Source organism: Rousettus aegyptiacus, unplaced genomic scaffold (genome assembly GCF_014176215.1).
Source record: "Rousettus aegyptiacus isolate mRouAeg1 unplaced genomic scaffold, mRouAeg1.p scaffold_m13_p_2, whole genome shotgun sequence".
Classification (NCBI taxonomy): domain Eukaryota; kingdom Metazoa; phylum Chordata; class Mammalia; order Chiroptera; family Pteropodidae; genus Rousettus; species Rousettus aegyptiacus.
The window spans coordinates 22,795,971-22,821,426 of NW_023416295.1; the positions used below are offsets into that span (position 1 = coordinate 22,795,971).

Consider the following 25,456-nt stretch of genomic DNA (forward strand, 5'->3'; position numbering starts at 1 on the left):
ATTAATAGTATTTTTCCAAAATTTAATATGTAGAATTGTTTAGCATAGTGGTATTAGAAATTTAAGCATTAAGAGCTTAAAATTTTGTCCTTCAAAATTTAAGAAATTTACATTTTCTCAATACGAGAATTCAGTTCACTTCTAAAATTATAATGCCTCAAAAGTGCTAAGTATTCACAGCATTAGTTTCAGGAACTGTCTGTTCTCAGTTTCTGAGATAAAGCTCTAAATTCCCAGAAGTATAAAAAGTATAAGAAGACTCTACCCCTATGTTTCTTACTTTTATCCTCCCAACGGACTTCAGAGTCTTTCTAAACACCTCAGATTCTTGTTCCACTGGTGAAATGACTGTTTCATTGTCTTTTTGCTTCAAGATCCTCACCCTTTCACTGCAAAATCTTCGCTTAAAATATTATTTTCAGTTACGAGGATCTCCTTGCCATCTGTTATTCCAAGAAATTCTTGAAATGGACCCAGATAAACAAGGTGAGTATTATTGTCAAATTTCTGAGCATAGTTTGTAAACAAAAAAATTAGGCACAGATGTTGTATTTTCAGACTTCTGAGTTATAGCAGAGTAGATATTTGGCAAATTTCTGGCTGAAAAAACAAACTATTGAGCAATTAAAAAGACTTTCTCATCTAAACAGAAATTCATAGTGTATTTAAGAGTATTTGGTCTATTGTCTCTAAAGTACCAAAAATAATTTAAGAATAGATTTGGTCTCAATATAATTACATTTTAATTACAAAAAGTGACTCATCTTTAAATTATCATCATTGTTTACTGTTAAAATGGCATCACTGTATCATGCTAAGCAAAATAAGTCAGGCTGAAAAGGTTGACAACTATGTGATTTCACTTATATGTGAGATATAAAAACTGAAAGCAACAAATAAATAAGACAAACAAAACCTCATAGACACAGACAACAATTTAGTGGTTACCAGAGGGAAGGAGGGGGGAGCTAAACAAGGGAGTCAAACATATGGTGACGGAAGGAGAGTTGACTTAGGGTGGCGAACATACAATTCAATATACAAATGGTGTATTATAGAATTGTACACTTGAATCCTATAAATTTTATTAACCAATGTCACCCCAATAAATTTACTATAAATAAATAAATAAATAAATAAATAAATAAATAAATAAAATGATACATTGCCTCCCAAAAATAATATCATTGTAGATATTTTCATATTATGGGTAGTTTACTAGACTACATGGGCCCAAAGTTGGAAGAATGGTCTCACAGCTGTCACCATATGAATATTTGATAAATGGGTATGAGGAAACAAACTCCCCTTTCTTCCAACATCTCTAAATGCCAGCATAGGGCCAGGACATGCCTGTGACTTTTTCATTATTGGATCTATTTTCAGCCTTATTTCTGTAGCTAAAATCTAGATTGTTAACTTTACATGTTTCCTATAAAATTCTGTAATCGCTCATGTTATTTATCTAAAACAACTTTATGAGTAATTCAAATTATCTTTGGGTATCCCAAATTTAGACCCTCATTTTAAGAAGCTTAACACAGAGCAGTAGATAATCCATCCAAAGCCCAATTTTTTCTCCCTGAAGGAAGAATCACCTGGAGGTTTATTTTAAAATGCTGGACTTCACCTCCACATTCGTGACTCAGTAGGTCTGGGTTGGGGTCTGAGAATGTGCATTTCTCATACGTTCCTAATCAATGGTGATGCTGCTTGCTTGGGACCCCACTTTGAGGACCACTGGCCTGAAATATCTATTTCTGGATCGTTAAACTAGGTGATGGACAGTTGAAAGATGTTTTATTACATTCTTAGTATCCGTAGGAAATGACACATATTGATTTGGCTAAAAAATAAAGAATCATTTAAAGCAAAACATATTTCCCAGTCAAAATGCTTCCATGAACAAGACCATATGTAGCTTGCATTATTATCTCTTTAAGCATCTAAAACTACTCTATTTATAGCTTTGGGCCTGATATGTCCAGCAATTTCTTCCTTTCTTGAGTTTTCTCTACCAGCAGGGGGGTGAGAAAAAAAAAGAAGAAGCAGCAGCCTTGAGGAAACAAGGCTGGTGGTGAGTCACCTGGGACACACATTCATTTTCCACGTTGCACTATATCACAGCTTGCTGTGTTATGCTGCATAACTTCATCAGATGACACTGCAAAACATAATTTGACAGGAGTGTGATGAGCCAGATGGTAGAACAGCTACAGAACCGCTCTTCCACCAAGAGCAGCATCTGGGAACCTGCAGAGTCCCTAGTTTGCGGATTCTCTGTATTCGTCTGATGCATCTGAGAGGAACCAGGACACAAAACTGGGCAAATTTCCAGAAGGAAAAAAATGTTGGGCATTACACTTTTGTAAATTATTTCCAGACTGTTATCCCTACTCCCAATTCGTTTTACTTCTCTGGACATAGGGCAGAGGTGTTTCTGACTTCTCCCATACTCTAACATTGGGCTCTTTTGTGAAAACTAAGCCTTTTTAAAATATAAGGAAATAGTAAATAACAAAAGATTTACAGTGATTTGTAGGTACTTTGATGTGGTTGCACCTGTTCAAAACAAAACAAAACAAAACAAAAGATGGTGAGGGTTTTTAAACAAGATTGCTTGTTTTGGGGACATTTTTAAGCATAGCCCACATTCACCTGAGGTAGGTATTTCACCTTAGGATCATATATGGATCATCAAATCAATATATTTTCAGGGAGGGGCCTTTGGTGTGTTCTAACTCCCCTGACAGGGTTAAGTCTGATAGGGTTCAGTGCCATGATCCGCTCAGCAGTTTAGCACAGTGCCAGGCACTCAATACCCATAGGTGTAGCAGATAGGACTTTACTCCACAACACTCAAGGGCAACAAACATCCTTTTGCAAACCAAAATAAAGTAATTGTAGCTTGGTATGAAATTCAGACCAAGTGAAGTTTAGAAGAAAGCCATCCCTTAGAGACAGACAGAAACCTCTAAGATTTTTATCCTGAACGTTGGTCTGAAATGTTCAGACCATCTGGTCTGAAGTGCCATCCTGGCTGCCACTTGCAATGCTTTTTGCCTTTGGCCTTTGGGTCCACTCGAACACATGGGACTCTATGTGTCAAGCTTAGACACAGAGATCCTTGCCATGCCTAGTGTCTGGTCTGGTTGCACCATGCAAACATCCCCTCTGTTCAGGGAACTAGTACAAAGGCAGACCTGGAAATGACCTCCAAACTCCAACTCCAGACAAGCCTCTCCCAGTTTCTTGTCTAGGCATCAGCCTCTCTTCCCCACCAGGAAAAAGAGAGGGCCATAGCTAGAACAACACGATATCATGATTGGTTTTCAAAGGCGAAGAAGAGTCCAGAAATGTGTGTATGAGTCAGGGTGGAGGAGCCAGGAGAAACAATGAGGTTGAGGATTCAGGATGTGGGGATCCACGTGGTATTTCATGCACCAAAGCCCCTCTCAGAGGGAACCCATTCTGTTAGCCAGCAGCACTCTTTCACCGTTTTGCTGGTGAACCAAAGCACCTAATTTGCTTCGGAAGAACAACTTCACCCTGACTTCAGTCCATGAAATTCTAGCTGTGTTGATCCCAATGCTCTCATTTCCATGAGTGGCATTAATATTTTGATGGGCTTTTCACACTATGGCTGGAGTGGGCTTGGCTTCAGGGTGACCCTTCAAACACAAAGAAGCTGTCAAATCTCTCAAAGGAGTGAAAAGAGTGTAGACATTGGAAAACAAAGGAATAGACATGGAAACACTGCCTTTTTATTTTTTAAATTCTCCCACTGCTGCAAGAACAAGAAAGAAAGAAATGTTGCCATAAATTATCCTGCTACATATGTTTAAATCAATGAAATCCAACTGAGCAGTCCCTTACTTGTTTTGCGGAGGGTCTGTTTAGCAAAGGCTAAAGAGCTGGCTGTGTTAATAGTCTCAAACACTTTTCAAACATACATACCACTTCCTCCCAATTTCCTGAGTTTTATGGTAAGCGGCTGACATTAAATTTGAAACTAGTTTATTTTCCTCAAGGCGTCTTTCCTTCAGCATAATAAATACAAGTAAGTCCTGCGCTCAAAGCTTACCTGCATGTAAAACCTTGCCTCCAAGTTAGCATTAAGCATATACGCTCTATTTAATTGAAATTTGTTGTTACAGGACATATTGGAGAAGCAAAGTTGTGTGGCAATTCTTTCCAAAGTTTGTGGCTGGTTTCCTCTCTCATTCGCTCCTGTAACGATTCCAAATTTTCACCATACCTCAAGTGTTCCACTCCGCCACCTCCTCACCACTCTGAGTGAACCTGACCGGAACTGCATGAGGAACACGGAAGGCCGCCGCCATGCACTCCTCCCCACACCACCACCCTATCTTTTTGTTCTCCCTCTCAGGGGATGAGGCACAGGCTTCATGCCAAAGTGGATTCCTTCACCTGTGTACCCTCTCCCCACCCCCCAGCCCTTGTCTTCACTTCAGGGATTGTATTAGTTAGCAATATTTCAGTTGCTTTTGACAGAAAAATCAACTCAAAGAGGCTTTATTATTTTATACAATTAATTACCCGAGGCAAGACTAGCTTGCCCTGGGCCCAGAAAAATGCCTCCAGGATGTGGTTTCTCTCCATCTCCAAGCTCATCTCTGCTTTCCTGTGTGTGTGTCAGTTTCATTCTCAAGTGACTCCCCCTGACAAGAGAATAAATGCTGCTTCAATCCAAGATTCCAACTTCAAGTCGGACAGGAAAAAAAATTAGTTTCCTTCCCTGATAACTTGAACAAAGAGTCTTTGATTCGCGTTTCATTGGTGTGTTCTTTGCCCCAATTTGGTGATGTGCCCGCCCATGTCTGAGGAGGGCAATGAGGCCTTTATTGACTGGCCAGGCCAGGGCCACATGTCCCTCATGGAAATAGGAGAGTTGGAATCAACATACTAAAATTTTATGGACTAAGTTCAAGGACAGGTGATTCAGTAAAAGAAAGGTGAATGGATGCCGGTGGCCAAGGGAATAGATTCCCTCTAAATGGGACTTTGTTATACAAATATTACCTGGATTCCCACATCCTGAATCCTCAACCTCATCATTTCTCCTGGCTCCTCCTCCCCGACCCATGCCTACATTCCAGAGTTTCTCCTCCAAAAAACAATTTTGATTTTACGCGTTGTTCCAGCTACGGTTCTCCTGCCTTCCCTTCAGATTAAGAATCTTAAAAAAACGACCTCTTTCATGTTTTTTCTTCACCTAATATTTATCGGTCAGTCCTGTGCAGTTTGATGTTTAACCCCATGACCACACTGAAACAGCTCTTACGAAGCTCTCAATAATCAAGTTAATCATAATAATCAGAGGCTACTTTTTAGTCCAGAGTTGATTACCTTGCGGCTTCCAGGTACTGAAGTATTTATTGGCTCATCTCTACCATCTGAAACTCACCTTTCTTGGCCTTTATACCATTGGTATCTCCAGGTTTCTTTGGCTTTCCCTTCTCATTCTTTCTCTTAGGCATCTCTTCCTCCTCTGTCACTGAAATACTTATGTGAATGCCACTAGAAATAAAGCTCTTTATGGTAGGGATTTTTATCTGTTTTGTTAACTGCTATATTTCGAGGGCCTGGAATCATGCCAGGGCCACAAAGTAAGAGCTCAATAAATATTTGTCGAATGAATGGACAGATTCTGAGTCATTTTTTATATAAACACATGTGTGTACCTATGACTAGAATATATTAACAAAGTTGAGTTCATATTCTACAGTTTTTTTTTTATCCTATTTGTTTTATAGGACCATTTCCTTTTAATATAAAAAGTGGACAGATTCGTGGAGGGGTACTCTTCACTCTTTGGTGGATTCCTTAATTTGGTGGGCTCAGATAGTGAGTCTAGAATCACCTGTAGCCTCAGATACTGTAAACAATTATAATTTGTTCCCAGATAGGAAAGAGAGCCCTAAACCTTAATTTCCTTGCCTACAAAATAAAGTGGGGCTACGTGATCTTAGGATTTCCTTCCAGAATGGGAGATTTATCTAACGAGATGGTTCTTATTATATTGATCCATGTTATTTCATGTTTTCTTTACAGATGCTCTTCATAGCATTGAGAATTCCATTTATAGAACGGCCTTCAAATTACAATCATTGCAAATCATGTGTCAACGTAAGTACAGTTCTCTGAAACACTTGAAATAATACGATCCTGATGTGTGATGTGAAAGTCACGAAGAAAGCAAAAATTCCTGTGAGGGACGGCCAGACTGCAGTCTTGATCTGTGCATTTCCTCCGTTCATAGCAGAGGAGGTGGAGGGAGGAAGAGACACCATGTGTGTTCAACGCAAAGACAGCTCCACTGGCTGAGATAGAGAACGATTTGGGGATGAGGAATTTCTTTTTCCCTGTTTGGTCTCTGCACAAATTTTTGGCTTCCTTTTCAAAGTACCAATATTAAGGCAAAATGAAATTACAAAATAAGTTAGTTTAGAATCTGTACTTGTAGATTTAAGTATGGACATTTTGAATTCCTTCTACCACATAAGATTTGCATTTTTCAACTTGTACTTCTTATGTCTCTCTGAACATGCAAAAGTAAGCTCAGATGAATAATCTTTGGGCCATAAAATTTAAAACTATCTCAAAAATTCCCAAGGAACAGTTCTTTGCCATTAAATTGATATCTGATTAAATGTTATGTTTTTCTTTTCCTATATTGTTATCCAGGCAAAATAAAGTAAAATATAGTAAAAACGTTTATCCCATAAAAACTCTCCGAAATAAAATAAATTGGGTCCTGGCTATGAAAAATAACAAACATTCAGCACATCTAAAGTTATCGATTTCTAATAAGTTCTGTACTGCATTAAAAAAAAAATCACTTCATATAAAATGAGTTATGACATTTATCACATCAGACCTAAAGGAAGCTGTGTTATATATATGACATTTCTCCTGAAGATCGAATTTTTATATTTCGCTTTCTGCCACAAGTTACATAGACTAGTGATTTTCAAATTGTGCTTCACGAAGTGTGCGTGCTTGTGAAGGGGGCATGAAAGGATTAGCAAGGTGAGAAAGGAAGTATAGGCAAGCCAGAAAAAAACAAAAAGACCGTCTCCTCAAACAGAACAACTCTGCATCTCTCTATTTTCTACACTGCATTTCTGTATAAGGGTCCTCTGAAGAAAAGATTCTTGGCTTAAAAAAAAAAAGTTTGTTTAATCACTGATATAAACAAATAAACTCACTTATAACTATTATTTATTCTTCCAGGGAAGGGTCAACAAAAGGCAGAACATGCTCGCTAAAAATCTACCCTCAATTATGCTCTTTTACCTGGAGAATTTCTCCCATTAAAGAAAGTTAGCATCAAATGTTTACATAAGCTTTTGTCATTAATGTCTGGATAGGTACAAAAAAACTTAACTCAAGGATGTACTTCCTGTACTTTTTATTATCCCTGACATCACACACAGTAAATATAAATAATACTCATGAGAAATATTAACAAGACACAAAATCAGTAGTTAAAAGTTCTAGAGAAGATGTCCAAACAAAAATTTGGAAAGAAAAATGTCCCTAACACAGAGATAAAACATACCATGAGCTCCAGGCAGCAGGATCCGGGGAACATCACTGCAAATCTTGTGGTGAGATTAATGAGCACCACTATTCTCTGATTTGCTGTGATTCAGAAGTTTCAGCAGAAGACATGACTGCCCTGTGTGCAGCATGCCAGCGCGAGGTGATAGGTTTTGCAATTTTGCAGCCTCCGCCACCTACAGCCAGGTTTTTATTAAAGACACGTTTTGAAAACTACTTCTCACTTCCTTAAACTCTCTCCTGAAAAGCAGTATCAGAGAACAAATAAAAATTTTTATTATGCTTGCTAGATTCCCTATCCGTGTGGCTGATTTATGAAGTAGAGAGGAGCACAGGATTTTATCACTTCGCAGACTGAAGCGTTTTAAATGCCAGCAGCTCTCGGTGCCACTGACATCCCCATCCCTCAGATGACACAAGTGGGTGTTTATTCATTTTGTCTGCCACCCTCTGTCTGCAGGAAGCCATAGGGTTAGTTCTACTCCATTTTTCCCTTATATTCATTGCTTTGTAAAAATTTTTAAGAGGTGGTAAAAGTATTTAAGAAAGAAATAAACCGTTATTTTTTTGTAAGCAGTTTAGGTTTTATTTAGTGCCTTCTCCTGATAATACTGCTAATGGAACCAAGATCCAAAAAAGAAACGTTACTGAGGCGAGGGTGGGACGTAAGGTCTGATACCAAATTCGGCAACTTTCCTTTATAAAGATCACCTGGTGTTTTAACTAAGGCAATTGCATTTTGACACATGATTTTCCTTTGGAAGCTAGGCTGCAGACAGAAAAAACTATATTTGAACATGAAAGGTCAATTTTCTCAACCCACTTTAAGAACATAAAAATGGTTTCACCAACTTTTTACCACAAGGCTATTTTTCAAGTTTCTCTCACTTTTCCTCCTTTTAACTAGTTTTATAAAGCAACATAATAAAGGTTATACTGGCAATAATGTTACAACTATGCTTTACCAACAGATGTACTTTTCCAAAATCAAACTGACTGTCAAAATAGCGATGTCTCCATTATACACAAGAGATACGTGTCAAAATGGTGGCCGTATCTAACTTCCTTTAAAGGAAGTAGCTGCCATTAAACAAACGGTCTTCATTAAAGTCTTCATTAAACACTAGATGACATTTGCTTTGTTCGAAGCCTTTTGTTCCCATCAAGAAAATGAGACTCAATTTTTCATTCACTTTCTACAGTGGATTTCATTGACAGTTCTCTGGTTCAGCATGCCCTATTGCGCCAAAGTTTCTGGGAAGCAAGAGAGAGCCGCCTCTCCGTGCAGGGGCTTTTCCAGGCCCTCCAGGAGCTGTTTCAGAGAGTCAGGGTGGCAAAACCAGGAGAGGTGCATCCCAGAACTCCAGAACGCATTCTGAGCCTTCTCACAACCATGTACGACAGGTGAGGGTGTGGAGGTTAGGCTGTGACCTCAAGAGTGGTGGTTAGCTGGCGCTGGTCATTGACTATTTGGTGTTGTCTGATGTTTGCTTGAGGCTTGATGTATAAGAAAGCTTATACGTCACCTCCCACAGTCCCACCTCCAATTTCCATCACATGGGGAGGGTAGGGGTCAGGATTTCAACATATGAATTTTTGGGGAACACAAAAATGTAGAGTAAAAAAGAAATATCACCCCAAAATCTGCTGCACAGAGACAAGTAGAGTTTAACCATCTGGCAAATTCCCTATAATGTTTCCTTTTCTAGTTTTTTTTTTTTAATTGCACAATATATAAACATGTTCTCAAGCTATTTTTTCATGATTTCGGCTTTCTTAAAGATTAAGCTTTTGACTGCATTTCTAATAAAGGTGCCTGCCTCTAACGGGCCTCCTGCCGGTGATAACTTGTTCTGCAGGTTTGGAACCTGCACAGCCTAATAGGATCCGAGGGAGAGACTGTAAACTGGTGACGTCCCTTTCGGGGTAAATGTTTGCTCTTTTGGACTGCCTTTGGTACCAGTCTCTGTTGTTTGGTTTCCAAGCGTGTGGGTCCTGAGGGAGTGAGACTACCTGCTCCATGTAGACAGGGTGGCCCCCTGTGTCCCCAGTGCATAGTACAGTGCTTAGCGCAGAGGAGGTGCCCAATAAATATTTGTTGAACACATGAATGAATGAATGAGTGATAAAATATTTTAATTTAATTCTTAGTCCTGTCAAATTCTAGATGCAGAGAAACATCTAGATACAAGAAAAGCTTGAACTGTTATACCACATCAAAAACGTTCGTTAATAGTTACGGTTTTTTATAAACCACTTCACCAAGAAAAACCCTGCCTTTCTCATTCTTGTCTCTGTGTTTTATTGACATGCAGCACAGGAACTGGTTTTCTCAAGCTTGTGCCTGCAGCCGCTGCCTTGATTGCCCTGTCAGGAGACAGCCCTCTTACAAAATACAGAGGTAATATACACCGGAGTATTGAGTGTGTGAGGCATAGCGCTCTCCAAATCTCCAACACATCCTCCTCTTCACTCGCTCCTGTATCCCAGCCACATGCTTCTTGTTTGGCATGTACCCAGCACAACTCGGAATTTTTAAGATGTCAATCTATGCTTCTAATTATTTATCACCTGGGTATCCTTGATATTTATTTGTGTAAGGTTTATTCAGACACCGGTGGTTATTATTCCTTTAAAGACCGGGACTCTCCTCACACTGCTGTTTACCAACCTCATGGTCTTCATCCTCATTGTGCTGGATTATGAAGGGGTTGAAATGTCCATAGGTTTTTGTAGTTATCAAATTATCTAGTTTGGGGAGTTTTCAAAACAGAAAGCAAAGAATCAAGAAATATAACGTTCCTCAAAAAGAACACACTAATCAGAAACAGACTCACAAATATAGAGGACGGTCTGGTGCTGGCCAGAGCAGAAGGGAGTTAGGGGGCTGGGAGAAAGCAGTGAAGGGTTAAAGAAATAACGAATTAGTAGTTGATAGATGGTCACAAGGGTGGGGAGCACAGCACAGGGAATGCAGTCAGCATTAATGTAATTTCTGGGTGTAGAGCCAGAGGAGAGAAAGAGCAATCAGGGGGGTCATTTTATAAACTATATAAATATCTAACCAGTGTACTGTATACTTAAAACTAATAATAAAATAAAATAAATATAACGTTCTTTTTTCCCTTCCATACCCACAAATAAACTGCTTAGAATTCAAAGCACATACTGTTCGAAGACACATTGCAAGAAATTAAATTTAAGATTTCTTTTCCTCCTTATGCGTCTAGCTCTTTTCCAGCTCTATGCAGAAAATAACAGGCGAGGTCATGATTCTGGGGCACGCATGACTCGGAAGGTTTTGAGAAACCTACTAACGGATCTACAGCAGGTAAATCTCTAATACTTAAGAATTCTCAATTTGTTCCAGTTATTAGTCACACTCGTTATTAAAGATTTCTGATTTCTACCTTACTATAATGCTCCAAGCACTCCCTCCCCTCTAGAGCCACTGCTATTATCCGAGTACAGACCTGATCTGTTGTGATTATTTTCTAGCTGGCTTTCCCAACTCAAGCCTCCCCTCTCTCCAGTGCTACTTCCACAATAAAACCAGTGACTTTTCCAAAATGTCTAAAATTCTTCACTGGCCATTCATATCTGTAGAATAAAGCCTGAACTCCTTAGCATCATAAGCAAAGCTTTCGTGATTGAATCAATCCTTCTCGTTTCAAAAAGAGGTAAAATCGTGATTCTCATACAAATATAAAATGAACATGTGTTCAAATTTTTATTTTATTTATACATTAAGAGAGGATACCAGCAAGACTAGTTGAAAGTGATAACCAAATAAACAGACAAACCAAGAGATTAGGAATATTAAAATGTCTTTTGGGAGAAGGGGAGAATTGTTCTTCAACAAGAACAGAATTTATTTGCATGTCTGTAGATAAGAATTATTTGCATTTTGATCAGTTTTATACATGGTAACTTTACTATCTACAGTTGTAAAATAGCCTTGTCAAATGCGATGATGTATATCTCCATAGGTTCAGATAATCTCCATTGAAATGATATCTAGTGGTTTCTTTTGCTTATTCAACAGTGTTTCATTTTTCTTTACACTCCTCACACCCTTTTCACTTCTGCATATCAAAATCCTTACTTTGCCAACACGTGCCAAGTTTCCCATGTCTGACTTACACAGTTCCATTTATCTGTAACACCTTTCCCTTGACAATACAGTTTATCGTTCAAGGTCATTCAAATATTAGTCATCTCACTAAAAGCTTCTTTAACTCCCTGTGCATAATTTTGTTGTAGTACTTGTCAAATTCTGTTGCAATTATTACCTAGATATATGCTTTTCCCAATGGACTGATTCTCAAGGGCAAGAATAACATCTTATTCATGTTTATCTCTCCAATGGTTTGAAAACTGTGTGGCACTAAGGCCTTCACCAAACATTTAATGAAAGCATAAATGAAATGCAATGCTGACTACTCAAATAGTTAAGATTTCCATGATTTCTTATGCTTTAAAAATGTACAAATTTAGTATTGTCGTTACCCTTGTTCTCAGGGTATCGCTGTTCTTCTTCCAGCCTCTCCGAGATCTCCACACTTGGTTTTCTACACTGTGAAGCCACAGTAACTTTCTGTCATTTTTCTCTTGGGTCTTGGCTGTAGGGGAGGGAAAAATAATCTCTGGCTAGGACCCTGTAAATTAAACTGGTAAAAGACAGATTAACAAGAGAAAAACAAACAAGTTTATTAACATGGATGGCACATACACATGGGAATACCCAGTGATGAGTGCTTTCATACCACCTTAACCTAAACAAAAGAAAAAAGGGTGCTGGGCTTCTGAGTTAGGGAGGCAAATTAGGAAATGGTGACCAGAGAAAGTATGGTGAACAAAGTTATTTAGTAAGGTGAGTTATTCAGATCTAAGTCTGTGTCTCCTCCATTGATAATTGTTCTTAAGCATTCTCTTCTTCATGGTAGAGAGAGGAAAACGCCTGGCAAATGAAAATTTCCTTTATAAATATATATTCTTTCCCCCCAAAAAAACGTGTGCCCTATTTTTAGAGCTTTTCCTGCACCTCCTGGTTCTCAGTGGCCTTTAGCTTAATAATTCGTATGTCAAAGAGACATATTTTGGGATGGCACATTCTGGATCAGGGATTCTGAACTGGATACAGCCATAATGGGGGTAAGAAATAGGTATGGAAGGAGATGATCAGAACTTTAGGATAGGGGGTATGGTTTGGAAAACCCTATCCCAAATTACCTCTGCTTTGCTTTGATCTTAGTATTAATATTTTATGTTCCTATTGGTCATAATAATTAATGTTTCATTTATTCTGGAAGTTACAAACAATATTTAAAGTGGTTGTATTTCTTAAAGGAGCAATGATGTTGCATATAAATGTATAAGGTTAAAACGCCCAGCGTAGTTATTTCAGAGCTGTTCCGGTGGTGGCTGTGGCACTTGGGGCCGGATGCCGGTTTCCTGCTAACTCTCGGGCACGTCTCAAGGAGCTACCGTAGCAAAGGAACTGTCGGCACGACCCCGGCAATCCCCGCATCTCAGGACTCGAGCTGGTGGGGAGCCAGGGCGAGCCGGAGACCTGTCCGTGTATGTACACAATCAGACTTCTAAGACTGGCCTATGCGGGTGAATGTGGTGAAAGAAGATGGACCGAGGACCATTTTCCTTCTCCTGTCCAAATCCTTGTGCTTGCTCCCTGACTACTGCAGCTGTCTTCCGGTGAGCACACCATCCAACAGGCCCCCCAAATCTGCCCTTGTTCCAGGCTCAGCGGAGGTCAATGAGCTGCTGAAATGGCAGCTCCCGCAGAGCTGTCTCCCTCAATGCATTAGTATGCGCACGAGAATGCTGTTAGGAAGGTGGAGATTTGCATAGCAAATTATCATCCCATTGACTTCCATTAAGACCTCAGAGATAGAGTCCCATATAAAATTCCAGGTCCCACTTGGCGATGCAAACCCCTCCCTCGAGATTCCTAATTATCATTTCAAGTGGTGTTCTGCCTGCGCCAGTGTGTCATCTAGCCCTGCTTAATTCTTCCACAGAGCACCTGCAAGAAATTAGTCAAATGAGCAATTAATCTACAAAATTTTTGCGCACATGCTTAAAGCCAAAAATGTAGGTTAAAATCCACTACAGCTGTGAATTTTCTTTTGACTAGTGTCAGAATCACAGAGCTGGCAGGTCAATCTCAACTGATACACTTTCCTTATTTCACAAATTAGGTTAAACCCCTTTTCTAGGGCTCAAGGACAATGTCTAAATAAGTGATCCAGTTAGTTCACCAGCATTCACAGGCCAATGTATGGATAATGAGTTATTTTTTCAGACAAAGGCAAAATAACATAGGGAACAGTTTCTTATGTTCAGCTGGTGATGGGGTTATTATCAATTTAAAGTACAAGCCATCTTGTCGCTATAAAGCAAATGTTTGTTGACTTCTGCCTGGCTAATTGTCAGCAAAGTGGTTCTAAGTGCCACTTTCCTGATTAGAAGAATGTTTATTCGAGTTGATGGACTCAGCGGGGGGTCTTTGAAATTACTTCTGAGTTTGCAGGCAATGCCTGCTGACAGGCTGTGCTGTAGAAGATGTCAGACTGAAATTAGGACCCCACGACCAAATGGGCATAAATGGAGGTGACAGGTAAACATAAATGTGCATATAGATAATGTCAGAGCCAAGTCCCTGGCCATCTTGGCAGTCATGAGGGATCCTATGTCCCTTAGCTAAACTCCTTATGGTAACTGTGGTTGAAAGATGGAAACTATTGAGTGAGATTGAGCCATTGGAATACATGTAAGTTTGGAGTGTAGCAGAGCTTTGTAAGAATCCCCCAGCAGAGTAGGAAGTCTTGAAACGAGATCTCAATTCTGTAGCTAACGTGCTTTCATTTATAACCTTGACCAATATGTTAAGTCTCGATCACCTTTAAACAAGAATAATGATTACTGCCCCATCTCAGAAACTGGTGTTTGTTAAAATGAAATGATATGGAAGTGTTTGGAAAGGTTGTTCTTAAAACTATTCTACATTTTAATACAGTATCATTGTTCTCTGTAATTCATAGGTAAACAAGGGATCGTAAGAAACAATGGAAGCTGTCGCTTATTGCCCCAGCTACCAAACTTCATTCCTCCTCTCCTCCCTCCTCCTGGCTCCACTTCTTCTCACTTATTCATCTATTGTCTCTATTTATACATTGCACAAAACCCACACATTTCTTGTTTGCTTAGATTGAGACAGTTCATCCCGTCTCAGACGCCGAATTCTTGTGACTCCATGATTGTACGCACCGCCACTCGCCACTCGGGAGTGCTGATGTCGGCGTCCACACGTTTTTCCGTTGTCTAACAGCTGATGTGGGATTTCTTGCCTCTTGCAGATCCCGACTGTCGTGGGTGAGAGTCGTGCTCTGTTTTCTGTGGAAAGAGCTACACGTAGCTGCTTCCAAGGGGTGAGTGCCATGCAAATGTCTCTGGGAGTGGGCGGGGGTCGGGGAGGAGGCAGACACAGTTGCTGACTGATTTAAATTACAGACCTGTACTCCACACAACATCCCAGGCAACTTAATTGAGGAGGTCAACTTGCCTCTGACTTTTCGTGTCATGAACTTTTTCAGCAGAGCTGACAGAAACAGAGCCAAAAAAGAAGAGGAAAATATATTTTCACCAATATTAGAGACCAACATCATTTCTAGAAACACATCAAAGTACACCATTGTTTTTCAGGAGTTGAGCTCAGCAATCAAAGAAGAGAAATTCCTATCTTGGTTACAGTCCGAGCCTCCCATCCTGCTGTGGCTCCCAACCTGCTACCGATTGTCAGCCACTGAAATGGTCACTCACCCTGTTCGGTGTAGAATCTGCAGGAACTTCCCAATCATGGGACTGAGGTACAGTCACTCACCACTGTGACATGGACAGTCATTCTTCAAATGGCTATAGAGTCTGAGTTGTATCTCTCCAGATTCCTTTTTCGGTCCTTCTCACATATCTGGAGCTCAGTTGAGGTTTTTTGGGGGGTCAGTAATTTCCTACATTAGGGATCCTGGTTGATAATAATTATTTTATTTTCTATAGTTAATGGAATATTAAATTCTTCAATTGACATCCACTCTATTTTTTTTATGAAAGAGGAAAGAATTTTATCTTTCGTTACCAAAAAAAAAAAGAAAGAAAGAAAGAAAGAAAGAAAGAAAGAAAGAAAGAAAAAGAAAAACTACCCTTTAAAATGCTTTAGGGCCACCCATAATAACAACAATAATAATAGTTTGTAGTTATTAAATGTTACACAACTATTGTGTGGTTCACATGTATCATTTAATTTAAAACTTGTTACAGCTCTCTATAAAAGGTGGTACTATTATCCTTACTTTTCAGGAAAGCTAAATAACTTGCTTAGATTCACATGGTTAGCAAGTGGCAGAGGCTGGCCGTCTGAATCCAGAGTCCCTGCTTTGCAATCATGATGCTATACTGCCTCCCTGTGTAGAAAAATGAGAACATTTCTTATACCTAAAGGAATGATGAGGTTTGGTGGGAGCAGCTCACGCCAGATCTCTCTGCCTAGAGGAAAGGGCACATTTGAAAGCTAGGTTTGGAATTTGGAGGTTCAGACCTTTCCACAGCTTTGAGGATGCCAGCCAAATCCCATCTTAGGGAGAGGATATTGTCTTCCATAAATAAACAAGAAGGAAGTGAAATTAGAGTTATTATTAAAGAGTTGGGGAGGAGAAAAGAAACGGGAGACACTATATCAAGGTGAGTGCACACGGTGAAGGGGCTGGAGATGTAAGAGGACAGAGCTGGGATGGCCAGGTAGCTATAGGAGCAGAAAGATAATTCTCCTTCTACCTTTCTAAGTTCTTCTGGCTGGACTTCTAATCAATTTAACACGAGACAGATTAACAGAAGAAAATGGCCAAATTTATTACTTCTGCACGGATAGGAGTTCCATAAGAATATGAAACCTAATGACACACCGGGCAGTTGAGGCTTATCTACCATTCTGGATCAAAGCGGCCACCTGAGATTTCAAAGAGAGAGTGTAGGCAATTCACAGGTTGATGAGAAGGAGCAAACGTGTGGTCACCCAGAAGCAATGGGACAGAGAGAGGACTCTAACAAACACTTGTTTGGACCCTCCCTGTCTGCCATACTTAATTCATATTTGCTAAGGTGACTGTGCTAGGGTTCCCTTTCTGAAGCAGGTTTTGCTATCTGAATTCCTTTAGGCAGGTAAGGGGGAGATAAACAACAACAACTGCTTCTTGAGCTTTAAGTGTTTTCGGCTCAAAATAATCTGCATGCCAGGTTGGTACATTCTGGGGAGACTCGTTCTGGACCCCTACGCAGCTAAAACAAGTCAAAGGGAGGGATGGCCAGAAGGGGCAGGAGGAGCGAGGACTCAGGGCCTGGTTCCTGGCCCCCCAGTTCCTCTTCTCTCCCCATCCTCTTAAATCTTAATTAGTCTCAGACCTTAAAAATGCTCCCCACAGATGTAAAATGGATCTGCTGACCCCACTAAAAACCTGGAAGTCAAGTTTTATTTTGCCGAGAAAATAAATTTGGTTTGCAAATAATTCTGAGGACACAGTGAAACTTCACTCATGAAAGACTCTTTCCAAATAAGTGAACTTTAAACAACAAAACATAAGTGGATGGGACCATTGAAAACCAAGTAAGCCAAACCAGAGAAATCTCCACACTACAATGAAAAATAAACATAATTTTGGACAGTGAAGGAACATCAATGTTATTCATCATGTTATATGCATATTATAATCATTTAACCAATAAACAAGTATTAATTAAGTAGTTACTATGCGTCCAATACTGGGCCAGGTAGAGAAGTCACTTTGCAATTATCTAAAACATAACTTTTACATTGAAATGTTTTTTCAAAGTCATTATGTATAACGTAAAGCAGATGTTATTATTCTCATTTAAAAAAAGAATTTGAAAGAGTTTGAATGACTTGCTCATGTCAGTCAGAAAAATAGCAGAAGACAAACGGAAGCAGTGACATACTTAAAGTTTTAGATTATGTCCCTATATATTGAGAAGGAGGTTAAGATTCCCCACAGAAATGCCTCCACGTGAACCATCTTTCCTCCTAGACATCCAAGGTCATACGTATTTTCATATACGAGGTATCTGGGTGATCTGGGCAAGGTCTTTAACCTCTCTGGGCCTCAATTTATTTGTAAGTGAAATAAGAAGGGGTGGGTCTAATGATGCTTTCGGTCTCTTTTAACTATAATTTTCTGAATCTATTAGAAATTGCCCAAATGTATTACAGTAACCTTGAACCTGTGTGTGTGTGGTTTTTTTTTTTTTTTTTTTTTTTTTTTTTGGCGCTAGTAAACTCCAGCAATAGCCTGAAGGCATTTAGTTTTAGTGAGATTAATAAAACCATTTTAGAGCAAACGTGTTTGCAGACCTGGCGGTAGCAGGAATAAAACAAGGCTTGACCTTTTAAAGTAAGAGAAGGCACAGAAACCAGAGATTGCTCCTAAGCCCACTATTAAATTTTAGCAGAATGTGTCACATTTACGCTCTGTAATAGCTGTTCAGGGTTGAGATAATAAGATTGGGGGGAAAATTTGGTTCTCTGTTGCTAAAGGCATCAACAACAGACCAATCTCATTACCCACACTGCACCCTTTCTCATAGTAGCTGAGAGCCTAGAGGAACTAACGCAAGGTTAGGTCAACATATTGTCCTAGGTGCGTCAACCGCAACCACGTGGTGATGCTAGATAAAGCAGCCAGTACAGGTGGCTGATCAAATAATCCTTATAAAATACCTTATTATCTTACACATTCCACATAAAAAGAGAATGTCTTCCCAATTATGCATGTTGACTAATTTTCCAAGCTTTGTAAGAACTTTGCAAAGCCGAGTTTACCAGTCCCATTTTCCTGGTGAAGAAACAAAGTCATTCATTGAACTTTATTCAACTAATATTTATTGAAAACCTACCATGGGCCAGATACCCTGCAAAAGCAGTGAGCTTAAGTTTCCATTTCGAAGGCACTCATACTGGTGGTATGTGAATTCAAACTCAAGCCTCCTGCCTCAGTGGCTAAAATTGCTGGCTCTTCATTCAGATGGTATCCCCGGGACAAGAGCCTGCCTCTGCTACTTACCAAATAGTTGTGTAACTCTGTGCAAGGCGCTTGAACTCTCTCTGATTCAGGTCCTTCATATGTAAAAGGAGAATAATGATAATAGCTTCCCTTAAAGACGTTCCATGGAGGTTAAATCTGTCAACACATGTACACTGACTGCTACATAGTAAGTGATTAAAAATGTTAGCTACTATTATAGCCATGCAACACTATTTATTAATCTCATACCATGGGAGGAGGTGTTGTGGTAAAGCAGTGAACAAGGACAAGACCGGAAGATAGGCAGTGAACAGGTCAACGTGCAAACTGACGTCTCTCTCATAAACCTGTCTTGTGGTTCCACTTTTCTGAATGATACTTTGGCTGATCTCGTGACACTTACATTCTCTTGCTCTGCCATCGAACTCTGGTCAGGCTCTCAAGACCCTCTGCTATTCACCTTGGGGCGTTCCAAGTTTTCTCCCCTCTGCTCCTCAGAGTTATCAGCAGGTCTGGTTGTTCGACTTGCCCCACAGCCTTCTTCACAGCAGCCCACATGCTTTATCCCTCCTCTTCTTTCTGTCCGAGATTTCCTTCCTTGAGTCTCCACACCAGCATTCTATGCATAGCATGAGCCTCACGTCTTCCATGAACACTTTCAGACCATACCAGCCCACAGGGATCTCTTGTCCTCTATCCCTCATAAAACTTATTTTCTATGCCTCTCATTTGGCACATAATTACATATTCCCTTAACTTTGCTAGTTAGTCCCTCAAGCTTCCACGTCTTCTCTTTGCAGCAAGATATGAAATTTGAAGAGCAATAGGATCTTGTTATATTTTCTTTCTTTCTTTCTTTCTTTCTTTCTTTCTTTCTTTCTTTCTTTCTTTCTTTCTTCCTTCCTTCCTTCCTTCCTTCCTTCCTTCCTTCCTTCCTTCTTTCTTTCTTCCTTTTTTTTTTTTTTTTGTAACTTTTAAGATAGAGCTTGCAAACTCCCATGCTTACAGGGGCAAGGCAAGCAGTGAGAGAAGTGGGCTGGCTGGGACTGTGGCTAGTTAGCTGAAAAGTACATCTGAAAGGAGTAGCTGCCACTTTGCCCTCACCTACTGTTGTCTCTGATGGGACAGAGCTTTATGCCACACACACTGCAGTTGGAGAAAAAAAATTAAAATATCAGAATAAAAGTATACATCTCCAATCTTTTACAGACAAACAATATGATCCCACTCCAATATCCTTAAAACTTACGAATTCATGACTATGGTCTCACCAGCCCTCCCCTGATATCATAGTATCTTTGAATGTTATGAGACACCCTTCCTTACTGGAATGTCTTAAGATCCTTTCTTCTCCTTCTGACTACAGGAGATTTAAGGTTATAATTGTTCATAAAAGAAAGCCTGCAATATCGATGTGTTAAGACACTTGGGAGTGGTGGTCACTCCCTGATACTGGCTGGAGAAGAACTCCCCTTCATTCACATTTTTTTCTATCCTACAGACAGACTTCTAGAAAATGACAAAAGTTTATTTTAAATTCTTTATTTACAGCTTTATTTTCCTCAACATTATGCAGGAACTCAGGTCCAATATTATCATATCTTGCAAATTTTTTAGAGAGCTCAGAGTTCAAACTTTATTAAAATCTCTCAATTCTTTTCTTAAGTTGGCAGCTAAATCCAAAATATTTGAATGTGTTGTGCAGCTACACACAATGTGGCTGCAGACTTAAGGGTCTGTCTCAAAAATTGTAGTACACAAATACTATGCTTGGTATTTTTTTGGGGGGGAGGGGGTGATGAATAAGACTTCTATACTATAGTTTGTTGCATAAAACTGTATTAATATAATGCCATATTATTAAAAAACTATTAAAAGAAAATTGCTTTGATTAAATAAACACGTCAGAGTCATTTACCATTCCTAAAGTTTGGAAAAACTTTATACTCACTTTATAGTTCAGACACCTCCTGTTCATTTCAAGGTGCTCATTCTCCACCTGAATATTACTTTCTCTGCATCGCCCACTGGTAGCGATATTAGCCTCACTTCCATTTTTATTGGCAGATACCGCTGTCTGAAGTGTCTCAACTTTGACATCTGCCAGGTGTGTTTCTTATCTGGTCTTCACAGCAAATCCCACCAGAAGTCTCATACTGTGATTGAGCACTGCATCCAGGTAACATTTAATCTGACATCCAAACTATCGAATCATCTCAGTATCAGCTACAGGAGTTTTTAAACACTTTCCCTCCAGTAAAAGTACAGATTCCGCTCCTTCCATACATTATAATATTTAACACTAAGAAAGTGGCAAGGTCAACTTTAAATATCTCTCAATATAAATATGTTGCCTTTATAGTGTAAAACATTTTGGAGACAAGAAAAGTCCAGAGTCCAGTCTGAAGCCATCGATCCCATACTGTGTACTAGAGAATATCTTAGGTATGAGAGGGGTGAAGCTTTGGAATTGGATACGGGTTAAAAAGAAAAGACTCTGTTTTCATAAAAATGAAGCAACAAGTCTTCTGGTTGCTAGTCCATTTGGGGAGAAGTTTTCTTTTTTTAAAATATGTCTTTGCAAGAATCCTAAACTTCAAGTACTCTTTCTCTAGAGAAAATAATAAAGATTACTATTTCAGTTTTGACTGGAAGAGTGTAAAACTAAGACTTTGCAGCTGCCTTTCAAATGTTTTTTTTTTTTTCTTAAGAAAAATTTAAATACTCAGCAGGAGAATTTAGATCTTTCTAAAAAGAAAGAGAAATGGGATAGTAAATCTTAAACATAGAATATGTACAATTTTCTAGAAAGAACACTTTCTTCTCATCACAAAGTATCTATGTGATAATCAGTGTCTCCATACAGATGACATCAGCCTCAAATGCCACAACAGATGTTGATTAACTAGCTGTACCAAGGACAGTTTTCCCTCGTTCTTCCCTTTAGCATGAATGGTCCGCAAGAGGCAAGTGCCTGATTCTTGCCCAGTAGTTCTCAGCAGGCATTGCTTCGCTAAACTTTATCAACCCTGATCCTCAGGTTCACTGGCCTGTCAGCTTCCGGTTTCTAGTCAAAAAGCCCGGGGAGAAAAAGGGCTTATCGGTCTTACACTGACACCATGTGGTCACTTTGTTATTACACGTTAGACTTCAAGTGCTGAAAATCTTTTAGTAAAACGTCTCAGTCGTTCTTTGTTCCTTTGGCAGAGGTTCTTAATGTGGAGTTCATGGGTGAATTTCAGAAGATCTGTGAATCCACTGAAATTACACAGAATTAAATGTAAGAGCATTTTTCTGAAGATAAATCCATGGGGGTCACCTGATTCTCTAAGGAATCCGCAACTTAAGTGTTAGCAACCAAGGACTTAGCACTCATTCCTCTCCCCTTCTACTTTTAAAATCTTACATTACTGGGTTGCTTTAAGGAAGAATAGTTATTATGGAACTTGATGGGTATTTAGTTGAAAAACTTACGCTATGTGTACATGTGGACAGAGAAAATGTGAAGAAATTTGGGTAGTAAGGAAGTAAAGTGATTTTTCTGAGAATGTAAACATAAAAGAAATAATTTTAGAAACATTCGTGGTGGCCAGTCCGTCCAAATAAAGAAAGAAGACCTGTTGAAACTGATCTGACACCCTTGGTAATGGCCATTCCAGCAGATGTCAGCAAAGGAGAACACAGAAGTCCTCCTCAGGACCCTTAGAAACAACCTGCTCCAAGGGCGCTCCAGAAGGAAAGAAGCTGCGAGAAGACAGTGGCTTCTGAAACAGGTGAACCCGAAGGACATGGCTGACCACGCACGGGCCAGGTGAGTGTCGTTGAGTGATAGTCCTGTAGAGTAATGGCCCAGGGCCTGGGTAAAAAGGATAGGCAGCAGCTTTCACAATGCTGATGATCCTAAAGAAGGCAAGAGGAGGGGAAGGCGGGAGGGATTAAGATGCTTTTCCCCTGCAGAAATGACCTTTAATTTTAAAGTGAAGCAAGAGGTGACGTGCCTTCAAGGGGTTCATCCAACCTTTTAGAATTATTTCAACTAAAGGCATCGGACAGACACAGAAGATTTTTAATATTAGAGTATTTGAATAACTTCATTTTACATTTGAACGCTTTGTTGATTTCCTTTCAAAGCCTAACTCAGAATTAATACTTCATTTAAAAAAAAAAAGGAAAGACACTCAGTATCCCATCATTCAAAAATTAATTAATACTAGTCCCATTTTAGTATTCCAAAACAGGAATTATGCTATAGGTACAATTTTTCATTCTTCTTTTCACCTATATTAAATGGAGACCATTTCTCATGCCATTTGTTTCCAAAATGTCCGTTTTAATGGCCTCACTCTTATCTTTATAAGCAAGTGTCATAATTCACAAATAATCCCTTAACACATTTATTATTTTCAAATTTTTTACCCCCCAAATTCTATTGTGAACATGCCTAGACATGTATCTTCCTATATTTGTAACATTTTATAAAGATAAATTTACTCAAGTAAAATCTTGGGTCATAAGTTGTAAATTTTGTTAATTCTCATAATTCAGAATACGAAATTGTGCTCCAGAGAGTCATCCCAAGTGTACCCCACCATCATGGATATGTGAGGCCACCCGTCACATATCTGATGTCATGTCAAAAGTCATCTTAATTTTTGAAATAACCATTTCTTCATAATTTAAAACTGCAGAACATAAAGGAAAGAGATATTGTTTCATTGGCTTTCTAATCATCAAACATTTGGAGAGGACAAAATACCAGAATTATTCCTTTATTTCTATTTTTATCTACTGGGAGTCAAAGAAGAGATCAATTTAAATCAGTTTATTTATTAATTTCTCTTGTAATTCTCTAATTTTTTGTCAGATATACACCAGCATATTTCCATCTCAATCCCAGATTCTATTTTGTGGTCATTTTGTCACTTTATAATTTGGTATGTTTTAAATATATTTTTATGACTCTTTAAAGGAAAAAGCACATATTAACTTTGCAATTAGATTCCTTTCATTATGCCTATGTCAATTTTACCTATCAGGTTGTTATCAATATATCCTAAAAGTTAAAGATCTTGGATATCATCTTGATGTATTTCTTTAATAAAGCACAAAGAATTTGAATTTAAATATAAAAGTAAAAATATCATGTTCTAACTCCTTTATCTTCTTCAAGCCATTTCTTTCATCTTTCCCTAGCAGAGTAACAATAAAATATGTTGATTAGTCATCCAGGTGTATTGAATATTTGAGGTCTTGTTTAAATTCCTACATTCTCATAGTTAGAACATGAACACATACTCTTATTCACATTTCTCTTCGCTTAAGTATTAAACGAAGCCAGATACCCTTCACTTAATACTTAAACCTTTACTTTAAAGACTTGGTACCCCTAGACTACTCCTCTGAATGGCTTGACTCCACCTCCTAAATATCTACAAAAGGTCTTTGCTCAAATGTCATCTCATCCTTACGGCCTTTCCTGACCATCCACTTTACATTGCAGCCACTCTCCACTCCGGCACTCTCAGTCCTCCTCCCTTGCTTTATTTTTCATTAAAGCACTTCATCAGCCTCTGACATCATATATATGTTACTTTTATTATTATGTTTTGTTTTGTTTTGGGTTTTTTTGCTATAATGTAAGCTCCATGGTGGTGGGTGGAGAGGAACCTTATATATTGTTTTCAGTTATATTTCTGGAATCTATAATAATGTCTGAATGTGATAAATGCTCAATAAGTGTTTGTTGAATGACTAACTGAATAATGAAATTGATGGATGCATGATGAAGGGATGGATAGATAAGGTGCATCAAGAGCTCTTTTAGAAGGAAGCATGAAAGAAAGTCACAGGAGTAATTACACGGTCTGGGAAGAAGACGTTTGAGCCTGAGACAGAGAGACACAGAAACCTTGTCCTCAGCCAACTATGCGTGTGACTCAGTTTTTTTTACCTGATAATAGGGATAACCTGTTCTTTCTGCTTCCAGAGCAGTATTTGGGGAGATAAGAGGAGGAAAGTGAATTGCAAGCTCTATGTAAAGCTCGAGGTTCTTTAAATGTCAAAATGATATATTCTGTCCAGCTGAGTACAATAGAGTTGTTCCCCAAAGTAAAATTCTTAATGAAAAAATTTCAAGTTTAGCCTAGATATTTATAAGTTCAGAATTTCTGATTAGTTGCTGATGAAGGAGAACTGAATATGGAATATTGCCATTTTACAATGTGACAACAGGCAAAAACACATCTTTGATATCAATTGTCACATTAGTACTGGCCATATTCTAAGAGATTAATGATTTTGCCAAATGATAATATTAAATTCATTCATTGATTCAGCAAATATTATTCATGGTAATAAGCCTCTCCCCTTTTGACGCGAATTCACTTTCTTTACTTACAATGGTTTACAACGAGAATGTTTTCACTTACAAAAACATAATTAAATGCTAGGTGCCAAATGCCACAACTATTATTAAATATTTTGGGAAGTTCTCGCTAACATAATAAAAAAGAAAATTAAAGCGGTAGAAAAGAACAGACAAAATTACTTTCATTCACAGCTAATATGATTAGGAATCCCCAAGAATGTAACTCTATTAGATACTGCTAGAATTAATAGGCTTTAAGTAGAAAATAAAATACATATGCATAAAGCAATAGCTCTTTATGTACAAGCAATAGTCAATTAGAAATTTTATTCAAATTCTATTTACAACATCTATAAAATTTATTTTAAACAGAAACTAGGAATAAAAAAGCTAAAGA

The 25,456-nt window shown here is 38.7% G+C and overlaps 1 protein-coding gene across 1 annotated transcript in view; it reads left to right on the top strand.

Annotated features, from left to right (window-relative positions):
• Positions 1-467: 467 nt before the first annotated feature.
• DYTN (dystrotelin) overlaps positions 468-25,456 on the top strand; it is a 46,085-nt gene continuing 21,096 nt past the window's right edge. The window contains exons 1-9 of the mRNA XM_016135008.2: positions 468-486; positions 6,076-6,150; positions 8,790-8,991; positions 9,903-9,988; positions 10,818-10,918; positions 14,964-15,035; positions 15,310-15,473; positions 20,760-20,871; positions 22,355-22,503. Coding sequence (XP_015990494.2) covers positions 468-486; positions 6,076-6,150; positions 8,790-8,991; positions 9,903-9,988; positions 10,818-10,918; positions 14,964-15,035; positions 15,310-15,473; positions 20,760-20,871; positions 22,355-22,503 — 980 coding nt within the window. The remainder of the gene's footprint in view (positions 487-6,075; positions 6,151-8,789; positions 8,992-9,902; positions 9,989-10,817; positions 10,919-14,963; positions 15,036-15,309; positions 15,474-20,759; positions 20,872-22,354; positions 22,504-25,456) is intronic.